The 15,695-nt window shown below is 52.8% G+C and overlaps 1 protein-coding gene across 1 annotated transcript in view; it reads right to left on the minus strand.

Annotated features, from left to right (window-relative positions):
* Positions 1-451: 451 nt before the first annotated feature.
* CFAP65 (cilia and flagella associated protein 65) overlaps positions 452-15,695 on the minus strand; it is a 33,303-nt gene continuing 18,059 nt past the window's right edge. The window contains exons 20-35 of the mRNA XM_077748676.1: positions 14,309-14,522; positions 13,869-13,997; positions 9,502-9,678; positions 9,155-9,221; positions 8,895-9,005; positions 6,754-6,945; positions 6,495-6,653; positions 5,259-5,402; positions 4,914-5,027; positions 4,624-4,731; positions 3,344-3,388; positions 2,935-3,137; positions 2,523-2,651; positions 1,520-2,014; positions 741-878; positions 452-638 (exon numbers count right to left, since the gene is read on the minus strand). Coding sequence (XP_077604802.1) covers positions 506-638; positions 741-878; positions 1,520-2,014; positions 2,523-2,651; positions 2,935-3,137; positions 3,344-3,388; positions 4,624-4,731; positions 4,914-5,027; positions 5,259-5,402; positions 6,495-6,653; positions 6,754-6,945; positions 8,895-9,005; positions 9,155-9,221; positions 9,502-9,678; positions 13,869-13,997; positions 14,309-14,522 — 2,558 coding nt within the window. The 3' untranslated portion in view covers positions 452-505. The remainder of the gene's footprint in view (positions 639-740; positions 879-1,519; positions 2,015-2,522; positions 2,652-2,934; positions 3,138-3,343; positions 3,389-4,623; positions 4,732-4,913; positions 5,028-5,258; positions 5,403-6,494; positions 6,654-6,753; positions 6,946-8,894; positions 9,006-9,154; positions 9,222-9,501; positions 9,679-13,868; positions 13,998-14,308; positions 14,523-15,695) is intronic.

Consider the following 15,695-nt stretch of genomic DNA (forward strand, 5'->3'; position numbering starts at 1 on the left):
CCGGGACGTGCCTTGGTTTCTTTTCCTTCTCAACCTCTTAGCAGTGTCCCAGGAGCCCGGCAGAGGCTGAGAAAGGACTGGTGATGGAGGGACCCAGCCTCGGAGCAGGCGCAACAGGGAAAGGGGAGGGGTGGTCACCTCGCCGCGCAGCCACCTGCTGCGCGCACTAGGCCGGGCGCTCAGTTCCTGTCCACTAGGCTATGCTGAGGCAAAGGCCCGCTAGGCCCTGCCCGAAGCGCCCTCCACTGGCCAAACCAGGTCCAGCGCCCAGCAGAGAGCGGCGGGAACTCCTGCCCAGCCTCGGTGTGGAGCGGAGAGGCGCAGCCTCCCAGCACCCAAGTCTGCAACGAGTCGCTGCAGTCCACCTCGGCCGCTCCAACCGTCTCTCCCTCCCAGAGCGCGGGCGAGAATTCCTCCCGCGTCGGGAAAATAAAGTCAAGGCAGATACAGGGACGGGAAAAAAATTGCTAAATGCTTTACTGGAGGGGCGGGGGAGGGGGGGTCCTTAAAGCAGCAAATCCATGGGGCTGGGCGCTGACACCCGCAGAGTGTTGGTAGGGGGCGGCGCCACCAGGCGGGGGACCTCTGCTTGATGCAGCCCGAGGGATGCTACCGCCAGCAAGTCTGGAGTCCCAATCCTGGAAGGCAGAAAGCCCCAGAAAGGCGTTGGAGAGGCTTAGGGCCGAGCCTGCCCGCCCCTGCCGCCCCTCGCGCCCTTCGGGCGCAGTCGGCGCCCCCACCTGGAATCGCTGAGCGGCGGCAGGGCGATGACGCGCGGCGGGGAGGGGAGCACCACCTCCCCGCGGCTCGCCTCCACCAGGATGTTCTGGATCATGTTCTCCAGCAGCGCCTCCTGCAGGTTGGCGAACGCCGGGAGACTGCGAGTGGCGGGGACAAGGGTCTCAGCACCGTCGTCTACGGCGCTCGTGTTCTCCGCAAGCCTCCTCTGTGCTGTGTACGCTGTGTGCGCTGTGCTCTACGTGGATTCTCACTTAACTTCCCACCCTTCCAACACGATAAGGCATCCTTGTCCCGGTTTTATAGACCCTCAACTTGTGGCTTAAAGGGACCAAGCCAAACGTCACACTGGCTGGTACCAGTGGTGACATCCGAACCCAGGCTCCCTCTCAGGGCCAGGCTTGGGGAAAGGCATCCAGCGGTGGGAGGGTGCCAAAGGGACCAGGCGGGGCCTAGGGAATCCCAACACAGACAGAAAGCAGCCCCAGGAGGAGGACCTTCCCGAAGAGGTGGGGCTTTTAACCCATTTAAGTGACTTCAGAGACAAGAACTACCCCCCGCCCCCGGAAGTGATGTGCTAGTAAATGTTAATCGCGGGTCTTGGAGGGAAAAAGTAAAGCTCAGATGGCCATTCTGTAAATACCCTCATGAGATGGGAGTGAACCCTGAGCTGGGAAGAGCCTTGCACACAGACAGAAGCTGGCCCCTCCACACCACCGCCTCCCGGGACCCTTCAGTACACAACTGCCCTCCGAAGCCTGGCCTGGGCCTGGCTCCTCACCGGCTCATCGCCTCCTTCTCATCGTGCTCCTGCTCCTCCTTCGCTATGGTCTTCAGTTGCTGCTGCCAACGCCATTTCAGGGATTCCTGGGACACGTGTGACTGGGTGGGCTCAGTCCCCGTCCAGGGCAACTTCTCTTCCTCCTCCACCTCCTTTACCTCCAGCTCCCTCTTGCCTGTCTCCTCCACCTCTTCAATCTCCTCCTCTTCCTCTTCTTCCTCCTCCAGCTCCTCCTCTTCCTCTTCGCTGGTCTCTTCCTCTTCCTCCTCTTCTTTCTTCCCCGGCCTCAGTTTGTCTTCCTCCTGCTCCTTGTCTTTGTCTTCCTCCTGGCTGCTGGAGGATGGGGACAAGACTGGCACTGGTTGGTGTTGTAGGTTGTGGTTCTGGGCCATGAACTTGGCTGACCGCTCACTCCAGAACTGGCAGAAGTAAGGTATCTTCTCCACCAGGCTTTGGTCCACGGCCTCATGGAAGATCTTGTCTTCTAGCAGACCCCTGCATGGCAGGGAGGAGAAGGTCCTTGCTGAGAGGCCTTGCACCCCGCTGTGGGGCTCTGGCTTCGGTGATCCCCAAGGGACAGTTCCTGCCTACTGTGTCTACAAATGGGTGCTAGGCAGTGGCGGGGGGGGGGGGGGGGGGGGGGGGGGAAGACCCCCTAGTCAGTTGCCTCCTCCATCCCTTCTTTGGGGGAAGGCACCTCTGGGCCTCATAGGTTCTTAGAGGCAGAGTCAAGAGGTCAGAGTTACACAGATAAGAGACAGGAGCTCTGGGTAGACAGTGAACTGGCTTGGACCTTGTCTACCAGCCATGGACAGGACAAACTTAGGATCCAGCCCTGAGGCTCCATTAGAGCTGCTCTATCCTGGGGCCACCAGTGGAAGGACCTTGTAAGAAAGTTCTATTTTTCAAGAAAGGAAGGGACTTCAGGGCCCATGGGTGGATCCAGAGTTGGCTGAATGAGCACAGAGAGATGAGGTGGTGAGGGACCCGGGGCAGGGGTCACCTGATGATGGCGGTGAGACAGTCAACCAGGAGCTGCTTCTCTTGCTTGGAGACAGGGCACCACTGGTCAGGGGATTCTTCCTCAGAAGCCTCCAACTCTTCCCTGGGGCATTTCCTCTTTGGCAGCTCCCTGGAACAGGCCGTGACATTCTGAGTGGCCTGGGCGAGCTACCCTGCTGGGGGTGGGGTCATGAGCAATGGTGGTGGCAATGCAGTCATGAGGACATAGATGAGCTTGGGACAACCCCTGGCTTTGGCCCAAATGTAGTGCTCCTGCATTTGGGGAACCTCAAACCTAAATCAGCACAAGATCTGGAGAGGCTCCAAGTTGGCAAGGTAAGGAAGGTGGTGGGGCAGGAGGCCTAGGGCGCATTCCCCAGGGGGCAGAGACCCCTCCCTCCCTGAGTGTTCACCGGTGCAAGAAGTGGCGGGGAAAGTCGGAGAAGAAGTTGGCCAGGAAGTAGTCAGTGGCGTGCGTACGGGCAGTGAGGCCCAAGTACAGTATGCCTGGTGAGGGCAGCTGGGGACACAGCCAGGGTGGCTCCTCCTTTGAGATCTTAAGTTTCCAGCTGGCAGGCCGGTTGAGAGGCTGCTGATTCTTGATGGGGGGCAGCGTCTTTGGAAAGGGGGAGATATGGATGACGGGGGGTTGGGGACTTCATTCCCATCACCGATGGGCCCCTAGCCCCCAACCAGCCCCTTAGGGCCAAATATTGATGTGACCCCTCCTTTCTAGGAGGCTGGGCCAGCAATTGGAGGTATCTCTGGGAGCAAACAAGGATCTTTCAATTTATCCCAAGGAGATGGGGCTTAGGACCTCACCTTGTACTTCCTTACAGGTTCACAGGCTGTACAATATACCCTTCTCTGTGGAAGCAAAGAGACCCATGCTTAGGATATAAGACACCTAGAGGGACTCCCCTATTCCTACCCTTCCTGCTGACCCACAGGGCCTAAAGCCAATGGGATCTGCTGCCTCTCGATCCCACCCAACTCCCAGCCACACCCTTTTCCAGGACCTTCCCTAGGAAGTGCTGCCTGCAGACAAGAAAAATCAGATTACCCAACTAAAGGAAAGAAAACGGCATGCCACCAAACAGTGCATACTGTCCCAAGGGGCCTTGGAGCTTTGTGGTTTTGTGTGATAAGATTTAATTCAGAAATCCCTTCTCCCATACCCTCAAAACATGATATGCATTCACAGTTGGGCCAGAGCTTCAGAGAGGAAGAGTGCCTCCCTGGGGGTTCAGTGTGGTGAGCCCAGAGGCGATCAAGGTGTAAGAATACCAGCACAGAGGGCTGTGAAATCAGAGGAAGAACTAAGATGGATGTTCAGTCTCGTGTGGTCTCCTCCTACAAATACTAACAGCCGTGTTTAGCGCATGCTTACTTGGTGCCAGGCACTGCTGGAGGCACTTTGCTTGTATTACCTCATTTAATCCTTACAACATTGCTGCAAAGCAGGTACTATTTTCCTTGCATCCAAAAATTATTTTCTAAATTTTATTTTTAAACTTCTTAATATGGAAATTTTCAAATGTATAAGAAAGTGGAGAGAATGTACAAAAAGTTCTCCATTACCTACCACCCAGCTTCATCAATCAGTAGGCTCATGGCTAATCTTGTCTCATCTGGGCCCCACCTCTGGATTATCTTGAAGCTAATCCCAAATGTCATATTATCCCTATTTTACAGTGGAGGGAGCTGAGACATTAAATAGCTTGACCAAGATCCCAGAGCTGGAAATCATCAAAGCCAAGCATCAAAACTCAGCAAATTGTCTCCAGTGTGTGCACCCAAAACCACTATACCACATTGTCTTCCAGCAGAGGGTGAGCTCTGTCTTGTTTCCAATGAGTCCCAGCATTTAGCAGGCACCCATTAGATACTGGGGCTACACGAGGCAGGGAATGGTCAGCCAGGCTTCTGTACCCAGAAGAGAGTCTCTTGGGGAGATGCGATGTTTGGTCTAATGAAACAAAGCTAATCTAGGGCAGGCTGGCCAGTTTTGCATATAAGACTACATCAGATCACTACCTCTGACCCCTCTAGTAAGGGGATCAGAAGATCTGTTGTGTTCAAGGCCCACTCTGCGTCCTCACCTTTACTTTCTTATCTGTGATGGTGAATTCCACTTTCTGCCGCACCTCCTCACTCTTCCACTCTTGTAGCTCCTTATGGTACTGATTCAGGAGATCCTGCTGGTGCACCTGCAGCCCAGGACGAGGAGAGTGAAGGCCAAGGTCTGGAGGGCCTGTGTGCTGTGGGCCCCCCACTCCTCCAAGGGCTGGCTCCTGCCTCTCTCTGGAAGTCTGGGGATCTCATAGCTTACCCTACACCTGAGGACTGGGAGCTGTGCTCTGTCCCAGCTTTTCTCTGGTGCTAGTCCTACCTTGCAGACTAGGTCAATGCTGTAGAAGCTGGCATGCACTGCGGCCTTCAGGGTCACCACAAATGGGATTGTCTCTTCAGGAGCCACCTTCCCTCTCACAGGACTCACAGACACCTGTTTGTTTGGGGAAGGGGTCTCTGGAGCTTCGCAGGGATGGGATGGGGTAGGCAGGAGGAGGGGGGGTGGGGTGGGGTGGGGTGTGATGGGGTGGGCTGGGGTGGGATGGTGAGGGACAGGGGGGTGAGATGGGGTAAGATGAAACAAGATGGGATAGGATGAGGTAGAGTAGGGTGGGTCTGAAGTCTTGCTAGAGGTTCTGATTCTGTGGAAATAGGAGACTCTCACCTCCCCAATGTCTAGAGGCTTCAGCTGCCACTCAAAGACAATGGTCTCATTCTTGGAGACGTTGTTGAGGAACAGAAGGCGGCTGCACTTGCTCTGCACAGGAATGTTTCCCAGGGAGATATGAGACTGGGACAGGAAGACATTCTGTTGGTGGAGACAACACAACAGCCACCTTGGTGGGGAGTGAAGGAATACTAACTATAGCAACCACTACTAGTTACTGAGTGCTTTCAACAGGCTGGGTACCATGGCAGGCAGTTCACATGCATGTGAACCTCCCCACGATCCTATGATATAGGTATTATTATTGTCCCCATTTTACAGGTGTCCTGCTAAGGGTTAGAGAGCATAAATAATTTTTCCAAAGATCTCTTACAGGCATAGCCGGAATAAACCCAATCTCACTCTAAAGCCTATGCTTTTGACCATTAAAATAGGCTTGGAAGGGCTGAGAAAGGAGGGCTATAAATTAACGGGGAAATCAGCTGTTGACTTCTTCACTGGGAACGGAAGGAAAGGCTGAGGCCACACGGAAGGGGCACTTTCTCTCTGTTCAGAGCCTATGTGCCTCCAGGGCTAGGACTTTGTCTCACTCTTCTTTGTGTCCTCAGGGTCTTCATAGTGCTTATCATGCAGTTAGGATCCAAAAAGTGGAAGGGTGAACAGGCAGATGTATGGGTGGATAGTGACGGGGTGGCTGCATGGGAGGATGGATGGTTACATGGATGAGTAAATGGGCATGTGGGTAATTGGGGAGAGATGGATGGACGGGTGGATGAATGAATGGGCCAGACTTCCCAACAGTGAGATGGGTTTGAACTAAAGATGGTGTTACTGCCTCTAGATATCTTATAGCAAAATCCATACAGGCCCAGGGGAAGGACTGTTCTGTATGAAGATAATACCTCATAGCCCTAAAATGGGAGAGCTTCCTTCTACGCCCTCCAGTATCCCCACCCCCATGCCCAGAGAAGAGGGCGGGATGCAGGGCCCGGCAGCAGGTGGAGTGGCTTGAGCAGGAACTCCTGTGGGCACTAGGTGGCAGGATAAGCCTCTCTTCAAACCAGTTCTGCCTCTTAAATCTGGAGGAGGGCTGGTTCCAGGTTTCACCTCTGCAACCCTCCCTTCTCCCCTCATCATATTTCCTTCTCAGCTTCCCCATCCCGCCACCGGCCACCCTGTGGAGCCTTAGGCACCCTCCTAGGCCTCAGGCCTTTCTATCTTCCTTCTCCCTACCTGTCCAGGAACCATCAGCCTAGAATGTATGGAGTCATTGTCGCAAGAGGAGATGTTGTGGAAGGGGGCTGTGTCCCCCATGACATGGGGGTCATAGCCCACTCCCTGGAAGTGGATGATGGCTGAGTTCCATCCTAGGATGTGTATGGGCACATCCACCTGGGAAGTTAGGAGGGTGGGGAAGGGACTGGTCAGAGCAAGGCTTACTGAGGAGGCCAACCCCAACCTCCACCCTCGATTAGCCCAGGCTGCTGCTCACCGTGTAGGTCTTGGCCTCAATTGGTGAGAAGATCCAGAAGACCTGAGCGGTTGTGCCTGGCTGGATCTCCCCTTGGGGGTTGAGGCAGGAGAAGATGGGGTGATCAAAATTGTTTTCCTGAACCTGCGACAGGATGTTGGTCTGGATCTCATATGTCACAGGCACTGAGCCACCGTTATATAGCTCATAAATCTGTAGGGGGTGAGGCAGAAGAGTGAAGTCTCCACATCAATTCAGGGTTGCAATGCAGATGGCCTGGGATTCTATGTCCACTATAGGAGGGCAGGTTGATCTCCATGATGTCACCCTTATGCTCCTCTCAGAGCTCCCTAACTACCTTGGGTTTCTCTTGTGGCTTGATCACCCAAGAAGTATGTAACTGTATTTTCAGTCTGTGACATTTTAGGATATTATGTAACCCTTATTTTTTTTTCCTCTAAATTTGACTTTGTCAAGGCATAGACACTAATGCTTATGTCTCTAGTGTTGGAATTTATAGAACTGTCCGTGTACGCACCCTTTACTCTTCAGCATTTTCTAGGCTCTCTTTCTAATCACCTGTGAGGTTGCCACTTTCCACATCGGCCATTAGAGGCAGTCCTGCTTAAAGGCAGATAAGGGACTGTAAGGAAAGTTTAAGGTTCCCCAAGGCTAACTCCAAACTGTAGGAATCACAGAAAGTCCTAGAAGAAACCAGAGATCTTCTGGTACAATCCTTCATTTTAAGATGAGAAAACAGAAGCCAGAGAGATTAAGCAGTTCATCTGGATTTAGGTTTTGCCCCCTCATTTTTCTCAACACCCACTCCTGAAAATGCTGATTTTATTCTCTTGCATGGGTCACCCGCTGAGTTCCAGACCTGGTATCCAACCTCTGCCTGAAAGCCCCACCCTCCATTGTCTCATAGGTATCTACGATTTGGTAAAAAAAAACCAAAGTCGTCACTACAAAGCCTATTTCTACAGGCAGTGTATCTCCTTTCAGTAAATGCTCAACTAGGAATTCAATACATCCCAATCCCTCCCTTCTGCCTACTTTCCCAGTCTGGTCCCAACAAGTTCTAAAGATCCTGCCTCCAAAATGTACATTAAATCTGTTCATTTCTATCTCCACTGCCCTCTTGCAGGTCTAGGCTACCATCTGTCATTATCTCATGAATGACAGAGGAAGCTTGGCTACAGTTGTACAGATTGGTTGGAGGCACAATTGGGTCTCCTGGCTCCAGATCTGAGGACATTTTCAATTGTCTATGTTCAGGGCCACATGGGATTGGTCTAGTCTCTCTGGAAAGCTCTCCAGGGGGCACAAGAGTCTTTGCCTTCCAGGAAGTCAGTAGGGTAGAGGGTGGTATAGAAATCAAACAGAGCTCAGGCCTCGGGGCCCCTCTGCTTCAGGTCCAGAAAGCCCATTCCTCTGACCCTAGGCTGGATGGCCAGAGACCTCCGCTCAGAAATACAAGGATTTCTAAAAAGTTAGACATTTCTCAGCTGTAACATGTTTGGGAAAATACTATGTCCCTTCTGGGAGACTTCCAATGTACAATTTCAGAGCAAAGGAACCCAATCCCTTCTAATTAATAAAGAAAATTCTATAGCTTTGCAAGGATTCACATTTGTTTTTCACACTCCAGAAAGAGGTCCTTCTTGGGAGCAGTGATTTTCAAATTGGGGCTGAGACCTATTAGTGAGCAGGTCAAGAAACTAATTGAGCAGGTCATGTCCAGTGTGTAAGAAATGGAACACAATGAAATAAAAGCAGATGGCATCAGAACACTTTGCATGTAGTAGGGTACATGTTGATTTGTGATACTCTTTCAGTTGGTAAGTGTATGTATGTACTTACTGGGTTATTATCCAAAATATGTTAATGAGACTCATGGTCAAAGAAGTTTGAAAAATCCTGTGCTAGGGGAGAGAACCCTCTGCTTTTGCAGGGGAACGAGACCCGGCAAAGGGCTTAGCATTAGGCACCAGGAAGCAGAATCCTCTCGCTTTGGGTCTCTCCCAATTGCCCAGTCTCAGGGTTTAACCTTGTAGCCCCACCTGGTAGAGTGAGGGCTTCCAAAAGGCAGGGTCTTCGTTACCCTGTAAAGGTGACAATGCTTAGGCTTCTTGGTAACCAGGACCATGTAGACCACTGACCTGCCTCGGGGGCAGCGTGTCACCGATGGGGACAGGGATGAACTGGTGGCTAGTGGAGGTGAAGTGCACGTACTTTTGCTCCAGCTTCACTGTCACACCTATGAAATTTAGCTGGAAATAGAAAGCCCATGAGTAGCATCCTTCCCTGGGAGGAAGGGAAACACCCAACAGAGAGATCTCGACCCTAGCTCCCCAAGGGGGAGCACAGTTCCCTGCTTCTCCCTCTGGTGTCCAGGACAGGGGGAGGTCTAGGGTCTCACCAGGATCTCACGGCCATAAGACACCTTGAAGAGCACGGGGAGGCGATCAGTGCCAATGAACAGGTGGCTGGAAGGGAGGAGACAAGTCTGGGATGAGTTATTGAGCCCTGGCGCAAGCAGGAGAGCAAAGCGCCTGTGACCTTGAGGCAGCTAGCCCCTGGGAACATGTGGAAACCCCTGAGCTGTGATGGGACAAGAGGTAAATCAAACTTCCCCGCCGGCTGGGTGGGCAGGGTCCTCCCAGGGTAGCAGTCACTTAGGGTACCCTGGAATCACAGAGTGCAAGGCCAAGCTCTTCCAGGAGCCAAGGGAAAGGGGGATCTCCAGGACCGGTGTGGGAGGAGCACCTGTATTTGAACTCCACCATCTGCTCTTGCCCAGGACTCAGGCTCCCAGCCTTGGGGCTGATGGAGAATATGCAGTTTTCCTGTACACGCATTTGGTGCAGCTCAGTGCTGTCAAACTCTGCTTGTTCAGCCCACTGCTCCAGCTCAATCTGCTGGTCACTTGGGAAGAGGAACGCCCTGGGAGAGGGGTACAGAGCAGGACGGAAGCCTCTTAGAACAGAGAGGTGGGCCCCCTGAGCTCCAGATGGGATGGATGAAAGTCTCCCCTCCTCATTCCCCCAATTAAGTAAGCCATCTCATGCATGGCTGAGCAAACGTGGCTATGGTGGATCCTCATTTCATAATGGCCCCGAAACCCGGGAACAGAAGCAGATCCCTCGTGACTAAAGGCAAAGTGGAGGTCAGGGCTTCCACTGTGAGTGACAGGGGTTGCGGGGGAGTGCTTGTGTAGGTGGGTAACTGAGCTAGCTAACCACTAACCCTGGAGGGGTTGGTGTGACACAGCTCTTAGGAAGTGCCATTTGAAGCACCTAAAAATGCCAGCAGCACCAACCAGAGGCCTCCAATAGGAAGGATGTGCAGTACGGCGGGCACAGGGGCAGAGAACAGATGCTCCAGCAGGGCTGGCTCTTTTGAATCTGGAGCAGGTCTGGGCATAGAATTAATGCCCCCCAAATGCCTCATGTTGTGGGAAAGTAGATATTGTGCTCTAAGTAGCTGACAAAACAAGTGGCAACTGGGTCCCCAGGTTGCAATCTGAAAAGGTGGACCCCTTCAGAGCATAGAACTGGCCTCAACCTGGGCCATGATGGGTGGCGAAGGGGGGGGTGGGGGAGTACGGACAGGGAGCAGCCAGATGGGGAAATGCTCAACAAAGAGTGGAGGAAATGCAAATCAAGACTCCCTTGAATCAACCTGAAATATTTTCACATCAGAAACATGATAAACAGAGGCGCCTGAGTGGCCCAGTCAGTTAAGTGTCTGACTTCAGCTTAAGTCATGATCTCACGGTTCGTGGGTTTGAGCCCCACGTTGGGCTCTGTGCTGACAGCTCAGAGCCTGGAGCCTGCTTCACATTCCGTGTCTCCCTCTCTCTCTGACCCTCCCCTGCTCACACTGTCTCTATCTTTCTCTCAAAAATAAATAAAACATTAAAAACATTAAAAAGAAAAAAAAAGAAACGTGATAAACAGTTCCACTCGGGGCACCTGGGTGGCTCAGTCGGTTAAGCCTGTAACTCTTGGTTTCAGCTCAGGTCGTGATCTCATGGTTTTGTGAATTCGAGCCCCTCCTTGGGCTCCATGCTGAGGTTGCTCAGCATGGAGCCTTCTTGGGATTCTCTCTCTCCACCCCTCTCTCTCTGCCCCTTCCGCACTCATNCCGTCTTTTCAAAATAAATGAATAAAAATTTTTAAAAAACACCAACCAACCAACCAACCAACAAAAAACAGTTCCACTCAATGATGTGTAAGTTGAGAAAGAACGGACACCTTCAAACATAAGTAGGGAGAGAAGGAACACACTTTTGTTGTGGGGATTTTGACAGCATCTACTAGAATAGTAGCAGTATGTGTCCTTTGACTCAGAAATTCTCTCCTGGAGAACTAACTGTACGAATAAATGCATGCTTGTGCATGCATGCGCACATGTGCATACACAGGTGTTTATTACAACTTTCTTTGTAGTGGCAAAAAAAAAAAAGTACTGGGAACAACTAATGTCATCAATAAACAGATTAGCTTAACAACTTAAGGGCTATTCATATTGGGGAATATTATGGAATATATTAAAAAGAATGAGCTAGAGTCACATGCATTGATCTGCATTGAGCTGAATGGAATGTTCCTGGTGTAATGCTGAGTGAAAATGTTATTGGTGTAATGCTGAGCAGAAACCACTAGTATAGTATTGTGCCATTACTGTAAAAAAAAAAAGGCAAAAGAAATAAAATAACCCCCTGGACTGTGTTCATGTGTACATTGTCCAAGGGCTGAGCACGAAAGCCCACTCCACACCCCTCATCGCCCCAGCAGAGTGGATGTGGAATGGGAGCTGGGGAGTTTCTTACTTTTCTTCCATCGCCTTTGTGACTTTTGACAGGTGAATAAACTGCGTTTGTCATTTTATTGGGGGGATACTGATTAGCGGCAAAGCTGGAGATCTTGCTACTTTGGGGTTGTCTGGATAGTCCTGACACCTCTGTTTCCCTTGCTGCCTGCACCCAGTCCCGGTCCCAATAAACCCAACCCCCTTTTCCCTGCCCATCTTCTGGTGTGGGCCTCCCTTCCTGCTCCCCTGCCTCAAGCTGCTAGTCCGTCTCTCTGCCTGTACCCTGCATCCCAGACCAGAGTGCTAAGTCTTGAGATTAGATCATGTCTTTGTCCCCCATCCCCACTTACATCATCATCAGTGCCCTCAGGAAGAAGTCCAGACTCTTAAGAAGACGCCAAGGTCCCGACGCCTTGGCCCTTGCCTGCCTCCCAACCACATCCCGGGCCCCTTCCTCGCTATCAACGCTCTAGCCACGCTGAGCCCTTTTCTCTTACCCATATACGTGCCAGGCCCTCCGTCTGGAAGGTTCTTTGCAGTCTCTCTGCCTCTTCTCCCTAGGCTACAGCTCTAGCTTAGCCATACCTTTCTTTAGCACACATCACCCTGGACCAAAAAGTTGGCCTGCCCCAGACACCTGTGGAACCCGGAGGGCCAGGCTTGGAACTGTCAGCACCTGGATTCTGAGGGCCAGGTCTGGAGCCTGGGCCTAGGAAGCCCCCAGTAAACATTTAGCCAGGACTTCATGAGTGCACGAGGGAACAGAAGATGTACACCAGCCTGTCTGGCGTCCCTAAGGCCTTCCGTCTCACCAGGGGCCGAGGCATCAGGGGAGAAGACCTGGAGGGAGTACGGTAACGATGTGGCTCCTATTTCCTCTCACGCTCCCCTCCCACTTGGGGTTCTCACCCTGTCCTGCCTGCTGCCGTCTCCAGGCCAAGTCCACACTCCCCATTTCTTACTGGTCCCAGCAAGAATAAAACCTTCAGTCTGTTCTTTATGAGCTCAGCAGAGACTGGCTAGAATTTTCAAAAATAGCCTTCTAAGAAACTGAAAGGAAACAACACAAAAAGCCTAGGAGAGTCAAGCCTTCCAAGGAAAGGCCGCTGTGCTTGGAATCCTGGAAGAAGCACGGACGGCCTTCCTGGACCTCAAATGATCTCCTGACGGATGCACCCAGCTCAGTGGGCATCTTGCCTGGGTTTCCTCCCACCTCGGTTTCCAGCAACCTGGACTCTCTCCACAGAGAGTATGAGCTGGCTTGCTCCTACACAAACACACTTGCATGCATAATCCACCCAAATACCCTATTCCGTGCCAGGACAGACTAATGCCGCTTTTCCTGCAGGGCCTGGCTTCTGGCCACTCACAGAGCCCAGTGAATGGCAGATGTGGAGCTCAGGCGGGCCCCGGGCCTTCCCCACCAGGCCAGCAGCCCTGCCTGCCAAGCTTCCTCAAGTCATCAGGGCCAGGGGCCCTCAGCAACTCATAGTCCTGGCCCTTCTCAGACAGGAGCCACCTAAGGAGCCATCTTCCCCAGCTGTTCCCACCGCAGGGAGGGGCAGGACGATCCAGAGAGTAAAGATGGCCGTTGCACCCTTGATGATGCAGGTTTCCACACCCCCCCCCGCTTTGTCCCCATGCACCCCACGACTCTGCTCAGGCAGGAAGTTTCCTGAGATCACAGATGCCAACCCCCACACACCATACACACACATATTTTCCCAGGCTGGGCCCCTGGCTCTCTCTCCCAAGCCCGACCCAGATGCGTACACTTCTTTCTCACCTCCGTTTGGCCAAGAAAAGTTAGAAGTCATCAAAAGGAAGTTTACTAGGAAATCAAGACGCGTGGCAGAGGCGGGGGGAGGAACAAGAAGGAGGCTTGGCATGGAAACAGGATGCTTACTGGACACAAGTTTGGGGCCCCAGTGGGAGGAAGGTCGAGCACAGGAAGGGCCGAGCTTGGCAGGCTCCGGGCTCCTGGCCGGTGCCCATGTGACCTGGCGAAGCGCAGCCTGCTGGGCGCCAGCCTCAAGCCTTCCTTGCAGCCTAGGTGTCTTCACTCAGCCACGTCATCCTCCCAGACACTGGCTCGGCGGCAGCCTGTCCCTGTCCTTCCCTACCAAGGATCTTCACTCGCCCCCACGCGGGCTTGGCCTCCCTGGACTGAGGCTCTGTCCCACCCTGGACTTCCCACCCCATCAATGAGGGGATCTGCTTCTCACAGACATCAGGCAGCCAGGTCTGCCACCGGCAAGAGAAGGCCTCCAACACCTGCCTCCCAGGCCCCTCAGCAGCCCCCTAAAAGCCCCCCATACCAGTCCAGGGACACCACTCCAGTGTTCTTCAGGGCCAGGAGCACCACGGAGGGTCGGGCCTCTATTGGTGCTGCTCCAAAATTGAAGTCGAGCTTCAGAGGGGTGAAGACGGTGGGGATCTGGCCTGTGCTGTGTGGAGCAGAGAAACAGGCTCAGAGACAGGTGGGGACAGTCTGGGGCCCTCCTGGGGGAGGGGGAGCTAGCTCAGCACTCGTCTCCCTGCAGGTGGGAATTGGAGAATCTGGGACTCAGGGGCAGGGGTGGGCTAGTGATTTAGACTTTGGGCCAATCCCTGACTTCCCCTGACCCCTCCAGGGATGGGCAAGAATTCAGGGGGGAGATGAGAGTATTCACGGGCAGGGCCTGGTGCTGGGGGTTTGGGCAGAAAGCTCCAAGAACATCCCCAGATAGGCCCTGCTCCTTCCGTCTGCCCACCTCACCTGTGCCGGGTGGGCACCTTATAGGTGAGCTCCCCGGGGGTCGGGTCGCGCTCCAAGTAACTGTTGAATCTGTCCAGGGAGAAGAGGCGCCACAGGTGTTTCCGGGTGATGCCCTCGGCGCTGCCCATGGAGCAGACGTCCAGGATGGAGAGTAAGGGGTACACAGCCGTCAGGAAGACGCGACACAGCTCCCGTTTCTCCCCAGCCTCGTTATCTAGGGGGAAGGGATGTGGAAGAGAAGAGTGGCCTCACCTCCCAGCTGCCCTGGGGCAGAGCGGAGCATGCAGGCTGAGGGCGTAGGACCCCTGGGCCACCTGCCTGGGACCCTTGTCAGGAACAGCAGATGTCTCCAGGCTCTGAGATGTTTCCAGCAACAGCCGAGCCTTGTCTTTCTATGTGTCAGGCATTGTCTTTTTTTTTTTTTAATGTTTATTTATTTTTGAGAGAGAGAGAAAGCTCAAGCAGGGGAGGGGCAGAGAGAGAGGGAGACACAGAATCCAAAGCAGGTTCCAGGCTTTGAGCTATCAACACAGAGCCTGACACGGGGCTCGAACCCATGAGCTGTGAGATCATGACCTGAGCCGAAGTTGGACACTTCACCCACTGAGCCACCCAGGCACCCCATCCCACGTCAGGCATTGTTTTAAGTGTGCCGCATGCATCACTGTACTTAATGTGCACCCTTCATTACTATTTTTAACTAACTTTCACTAACAGCTCTATTGAGGTATAATTTAGGGGTGCCTGGGTGCCTCAGTTGGTTAAGTGTCTGACTCTTGATTTTGGCTCAGGCCATGATCTCACAGCTTTGTAAGTCTGAGCCCCATGTCACACTCTACGCTGACCCTGCAGAGCCTGCTTGGGACTCTCTCTCTGCTCCTCCCCTTCTCATACTCTCCCTGTCTCTCTCAAAATAAATAAACTTAAAATAATTTATATAAAAAAGAGGCGTAATTTATATGCCATAAAATTAACCCTTCTAACACATACAGTTCAGATTTTTCGTATGTTCAGAGTTCTGTATTAGAGCATGTTCATCGCCCAAAAAGAAACCTGTCCCGGGGCGCCTGGGTGGCTTAGTCGGTTAAGCGTCTGACTTTCGCTTAGATCATGATCTCGCGGTTCGGGGGTTCGAGCCCCGCGTCGGCCTCTGTGCTGACTGCCAGCTCAGAGCCTGGAGCCTGTTTCAGTCTGTGACTCCCTCTCTCTCTGACCCTCCCCTGCTCACACTGTCTCTGTCTTTCTCCTAGAAATAAATAAAAAAAACATTAAAAAAAAAAAGAAAAAAAAGAAAGAAACCTGTCCCAAGTGGCTGTCAGTCCCTATTCTCCCTTCCTCCCACCCCTGGCAACCACCGATCTACTTTCTGTCTTTACGGATTTGCCTA

This window comes from Crocuta crocuta, unplaced genomic scaffold (assembly GCF_008692635.1).
Source record: "Crocuta crocuta isolate KB4526 unplaced genomic scaffold, BGI_CrCroc_1.0 scaffold229, whole genome shotgun sequence".
In the NCBI taxonomy this organism is placed as follows: Eukaryota; Metazoa; Chordata; class Mammalia; order Carnivora; family Hyaenidae; genus Crocuta; species Crocuta crocuta.